Source organism: Arachis ipaensis, chromosome B10 (assembly GCF_000816755.2).
Source record: "Arachis ipaensis cultivar K30076 chromosome B10, Araip1.1, whole genome shotgun sequence".
In the NCBI taxonomy this organism is placed as follows: Eukaryota; Viridiplantae; Streptophyta; class Magnoliopsida; order Fabales; family Fabaceae; genus Arachis; species Arachis ipaensis.
Genome location: NC_029794.2, coordinates 38750228 through 38756015, shown reverse-complemented (window position 1 = coordinate 38756015; position 5788 = coordinate 38750228). Strand labels below are relative to the sequence as shown.

Here is a 5788-nt window from a genome sequence, read left to right as displayed (position 1 = left end):
AATAATCAGGTCTGACTTACAAAAATTGTTTTTCTTTCCAATTATTTGTCCTTTTCTATCTAAGTTTTCCCCACATCTAATTCCATAACAAAGGTCTAAATTTTGTAAGAGGGGAATGCGCGGAAATTCCTTCAATCTAAAGCTTAAAGTCAAATTGGGACACTTTTCCAATTTAGTTAGTTGCGATTGAGACAAGTCAACAATATTATCATAATTAATCCTTGCTCACCCTGTGACAACCTGTTCTAATGCATTCCTAAGCTGTTTTATTCTTTTGCCGTTGATGCTCTTGAAACTTCGGGTGATTCAATTTGGAATTTTCTACTTGATTGGTAAGAGATAAAAAACAGAAGTTGAATTTTAAACATGGGCCATGACCTAATTAAACTAGTTTATATTGCTACTACATTGGTTCAGTATTATGGGCTTAGTCTCTTATCAATCATATGACCCCCAACAAAAAACTTATCAATCCTATTGTTTTGTTAGTAGTTAGGTCCAAATGCTACGAGGCATGATTCTCAAAGTCACATGCCCTTGTCAAGCTTTCTTCATAATAAGCAGAGTGAATCTAAACAAGAATTTAGTAGCTCGCTAATAATTTGTGTTTGACTCAGTTTATTCCTTTTTAAAAAATTATTTTTGATATGTTTCAGTTGTAAAAATATTTTATATATAAGTTTGATTACATATAGTTACATAAGTACAAGATACGAATCTCACATATCAAAAGTAAAATTTGATCAAATGGTAAAATATTATTATGAGTACACGAGTGGTAACATACTAACACATCAATTCATACTTAAATTGGATCCACATTTTGGGAATAAATTGTACATAGTATATATGTTCAAATATATAAACTTTTTATATTTTGTTAACAGGGTCTTGATCCAAGGTCCACAGCAAATCTGTTCAGCAACTCCATATGCATTGGAGAGAAGACAGTGAACATGGAGGACTGTTTCATACTTCGACATGAAGCTGAGACGTCGGCGCTGCAAGCACGAAGTAACAGCAACGTGGAGATAGTACGGCACACCGTGTGGGGCTACTTCAGCCAAAGAACAGGCCTCTTGGTGCAGCTAGAGGACTCACACCTTCTCAAGCTCAAGACCTCAGCAACAGAAACCATATACTGGGAAACCAACATGGAGTCCCTCATACAAGACTACAGAGCCATCGACGCCATCCAGATAGCGCACGGTGGGACGACACGGGTGTCATTGTTCCGGTTTGGCGAGGGACCTGAGACGCATTCGAGGACAAGGATGGAAGAGAGTTGGCAGGTTGAGGAAGTTGACTTTAATGTTCAAGGCTTGTCCTTGGATTGTTTCTTGCCACCTAGTGACTTGAGGAGGGAGGAGCATGGCAGCGAAGATGGTTGTGGTGGTGGCAGGGTGGTTCCTACCGGAAATTCCAAGTTGCCATACAAGATTCGCTCAGCTTCTTTTAGGATCAGCACTTCCAAAGTGGCGGCAGTTAACATGGATGATGATTCTTGCACCAGTGATGATGAGAGTAATGAAGAAGAGTTGTAAATTTTGTAAATAGACTTGTCCTCATTGGTACATTGTTGCAACATATATAGTATAGGAATGTGGCAATATGCAATAATCAATGGGGACTTTTTTTTCTTTAATTTTTTTTCCTTTTCTTTTTTGTCAATTCAGTGAAACTTAGAGATTAGAGAAACTGAAGATACAGAAGCCAATGTTCTAATATCATTTTCTGAAACCTTCAGTGGCTGGAAATGACAGTGATGTATAGTTAAGACTTAATAGAGTGATTTACAATGCAACCAGATTTGGATTCTCTATAGTCTAAAGTGAGTATTCTTATAAAGTGAATTAAGAAGTTAATCATCCTTAAACCATTAAGAAAGACCATCAAACTATGAAAGTTATTGATCCAAGATTGACTAACCATTTTACATATTTCACTTTCTAGTGAAAAATCAAAGCATGAAACAGAACAAAGAGCTATTCTAATACAACTATATATCTTTTGTTTGGTTGGACTATTGAACTGTTGGTTACAGTACAGAGGCAGTCATATTTCATATTCTAATTAGTAGGTTTTGAGATTAGACTAAATTCTTAGGATAAAGCATTTTTCACAAGAGCCTTTTTAAGATTTTGATAACAAATTATTTTGTGCCCGGGAAAAAAAAAAAGTAAAAAGAAAAAAAAAAGGTTTGTACACAAGCTATCCTAACACCCAGATTTGTCTTTCTACCCATCACTTTTTGAATTGTACATCAAGGAGATAACTCATGCCTATGACTTTCGTAATCTAAAGTTCTAACCATGATATCATACCTCACAGTTCAATTGCACTGCAGAATGCACCAAACTATGAGCATGCATACAAGAGTTAGAGAGACTCACCTTGTAGAAGAAGCTAACCCTTTTCACGCAATAGTAGGAAGGCATGCCACGCTAGGAAGGAAAACACATGTTGTCCTCAACGCTAGCCTTGGGATTCCAACTTCATCGGCAGCAGCCTGTGACACTACATCAGTGATAAAGCATGCTATAGCCTCTTTGCAACTTTCACTTGATAATGTGGCCAATCCATTACGTAATGGAATCACACAGTTAGCATTAAGGAACCAGGAATTGCATAAAAAGTGAATTGTGGTTTGATGGGTTTGGAGAGTTGAATACAGTGTGGAATATGGTGATTGAGAAGTCTCTAGAATATCAATAATCACATGCAAAGCAGTCACATTCATTCTAGCTGAAGTATACATCAAAATGATAGTTTAAAGGCTGGAAATGGAACGTACAAGAAAAGGCTCAAAATACTAAATAAGGGTATGATATAATGGTGAGTGTTACAGACTTAAGAACAAGGACTAGTTCAAGTGGCTCATCCAGATTATAACACTGTTGTGTAAAAATGTCATTGTTGCATTGCTCAAGATTTACTCGAATTATATGTTTCTTGTTTCTGAATTTAGTTGTGAGTAATCCTAAGGTATTAGATTCTTATCTACATATGATTTCATTTTCTTTACAGAGAATATAAGTATACATTACAAACTCAATCTTTGTTTTTTAAATAAACATAACAGATGTGAACTGCAAAAAGTAGTCACTTATCAATTAGCATAGTTCGCCATATGCATGTGATACATAGACGATTAATCCAACAGAAATTCAATGCAAACTCATATTCCCTCCTAATAAAAATATTCTATTTTGTTGATTCATACGTTATAAAAGTAAACTTTTGGAAGTACAAGTATTTCAATGTTAACTGAGACCTGAATTTTGTAGAGAGATCAATGAACTTCAGAAGTGGATGATTTCAAAGACAAGATGTCAGTAACCAAGCCATCAAGGGAAGAATAAGAAGAGCCACCTTCTTTCAAGCTAATTTTAGCCTTTTCCTTCAGATCTAAGACATTATCCCTTATCGCTTTCCCTTCATCCCCAACCATTACTTTTCTAATGGTCTTCTCTATCTCCTCTCTGTCAAGCTTATTCTCTAATTTCACACCAACCCTCCAAACATCACTCACATATTTAGCATTTACCTTTTGGTCTGCAAAGCATGGTGAACAAATCATAGGGACCCCTTCACAAATGCTCTCCAAAGTTGAGTTCCAACCATTATGAGTCCAAAATGCCCCCACAGCTACATGTGCCAGCACTTGTTCTTGAGGAGCCCATTTCACAATGTACCCTCTTCCACCCAAATTCTCCATGAACCTGCTGGGCAATGGTTCGAGCCACTCTGAACCACGGATCAACCCAGGGCGAACCACCCACAAGAATGGCTGCATGCTGTTGGCTAGCCCCCAAGCTATCTCTAGAAACTCAGCCTTAGTTATTGATGCAATGCTTCCAAAACTCACATAAACAACACTGTTATGCTCTTGTGTGTCTAACCAAGAGATGCAGCTTGTGTCCGGGGTCAATAAGCTAGAGGAAGTTGAGCCTTCAGGGAAGTGCTTGTGGAAAGGGCCTATAGGGTATATTGGTATCGAAAATAGTTGGCGCAGTTTTGCCAGTGCAGATGATTCCAACTCTTCAAAGGAGTTCCAAATCACCCCAGAAGAAGCCTTGCATTCATCGACAAATTGAACAACAAATTCATAGAAGGCCTCAGGATCACGGGTCTCGATCTTTGGAAGGTCTTTCACCTTAAGTGGTGGAAGCTCCACCACAGGTTCTTCCAGCTGAGATTCTGGGTTTTCAACAATAGTTAAAAATGACATGTTTTGGAATGATACAGAAACAATATTCCATGTTAAACTGATATTTCTTTTAATCGTTAAAAAGAACTATATTCTATTCAACATTGATTCTAGATTTACTCCTTGCTAAAAACATGTTTCGCTCAGCTTTCTACTCACACAAACATTGCTTCACACTAAACTATACAACTATATTCAAAAATACTTTGTCTTTTAACACTACTAACGGTATTCAAAGCTTATTACAGTCACTATCTAACGCAAGCCACTATAAAAAGCTAAAGAAACAGAACAAAACACTCTAAGCTGAGAGTCGGAGAACCCAACTTTATTCGATAAGAGTTTCCAAAAAGAATACAAACTAAACTCACAGAGTGATTGAAGTAAATTTGTAACAATAATCAAATAAAATAGAGTTAACGATCAAATCGCAATAATATTTTATCAGCGTAACATTTTACAAGAACAGGCTCTTGGATTAGAAGATTATATATTACTATATATAAATTGGTCAAACTCTTTTAAAAAATGCTCAATGAAAATCCGCAGAATCCGCCACCAAAATAATCAAATTTCTAGTGACATAGTAGTAAACATTTTTACAACCGCAAAATTAAACCGCGAAGATAAAAAAATATATTTCTAAATCCTAAACCCGTAGCATGGTTGCATAAGTGAAGAATGGAGAAGAACGAACCTTGAACAGGGAGGTAACCTTTTTCTCTAAGGAGAGGGAAAGAAGCGAAGACAAGAAAGGAAGAAGCGCCACCAGTCCTAAGCACAAGTCTGGGAAGCTTAAACCCATCGCAAACAGATTGAGTGAAATGAAGCGCCGCATCAGCGATGAAGCAAGCAACACGATCATCGTTCTTCAACAAGGTGACCAAGCACTGTTTCAACGGCTCAACGCAGCGTACGTTGAGGAGGCGCGTGAGGTGCACGGGATCGGAGGCCGAGGTGGAGGCTTCGAGTTCCGACAAGGCGTCGGAGATGGAGAGGAAGGTGAAGTTAGGGTAGGAAGAAGAGAGGTGGGGATGCGTGAAGGAAGAAGTGTAGATGACGGTTATGGAAAAACCGTTAGAGTGGAGAGTGTGTGCCAGCTGGAGCATTGGGGTGACGTGGCCCTGTAACGGTGATGGCATCAGCAACAATCTGCGCCCTTTTTGTTCCATTTTCGAGTACACTGCAATTGTGGTGAGCGAGCGATGTCGTTTTATTTGTGAGCAGATGCAGATAAGTCAGCGACGTTGACCATTGCTGTGTGGAGTTCAACCAAAAAGCAAATTTGGATTTCTTCACGTTATAGGAGAAGGGGAACTCGAACTGGGACACCTCTTCCTCTTGCAGCATACCAAAAGATGAGACGGTAAAATAATAAAATTAGAAGTTAATTATTTTTATCTGAGTTATTAAATATTAAAATGGTAAATAGGTCATTAACTTTTTAGTACGCAAATCCAAGTTTTATCTACTTAGTGCGGCAGATCCAAGTTTTTAAAATGGAATATATTAAACCTAAGAATCTATATGTCCAAATTTTAAAAAAGCTAAAAATTTAAATATATTTTTAAATTTTTA

At 37.5% G+C, this 5788-nt stretch overlaps 2 protein-coding genes across 2 annotated transcripts in view; one reads left to right on the top strand and one right to left on the bottom strand.

The window, feature by feature from the left end:
• The window catches only part of LOC107623146, a 4147-nt gene extending 2323 nt beyond the window's left edge, over positions 1-1824 (top strand). Inside the window, exon 3 of the mRNA XM_016325304.2 lies at positions 888-1824. Coding sequence (XP_016180790.1) covers positions 888-1544 — 657 coding nt within the window. The 3' untranslated portion in view covers positions 1545-1824. The remainder of the gene's footprint in view (positions 1-887) is intronic.
• Positions 3034-5509, bottom strand: LOC107623145 (UDP-glycosyltransferase 76F1-like). The gene is made up of 2 exons (XM_016325303.2): positions 4908-5509; positions 3034-4200 (listed from the first exon to the last, which is right to left on the bottom strand). The coding sequence occupies exons 1-2, from the start codon at positions 5380-5382 to the stop codon at positions 3293-3295; spliced, it is 1383 nt and encodes a 460-aa protein (XP_016180789.1). The 5' UTR covers positions 5383-5509; the 3' UTR covers positions 3034-3292.

What these genes read in the sequence shown, in the direction of transcription:
- LOC107623145 (XM_016325303.2), bottom strand. Translation starts at nt 5,382, where the DNA reads ATGGAACAAAAAGGGCGCAGATTGTTGCTGATGCCATCACCGTTACAG. An exon ending in AGGTTACCTCCCTGTTCAAG is followed by an intron (nt 4,201 to 4,907) that starts GTTCGTTCTTCT and finishes TTGAAAACCCAG; the next exon opens with AATCTCAGCTGGAAGAACCT.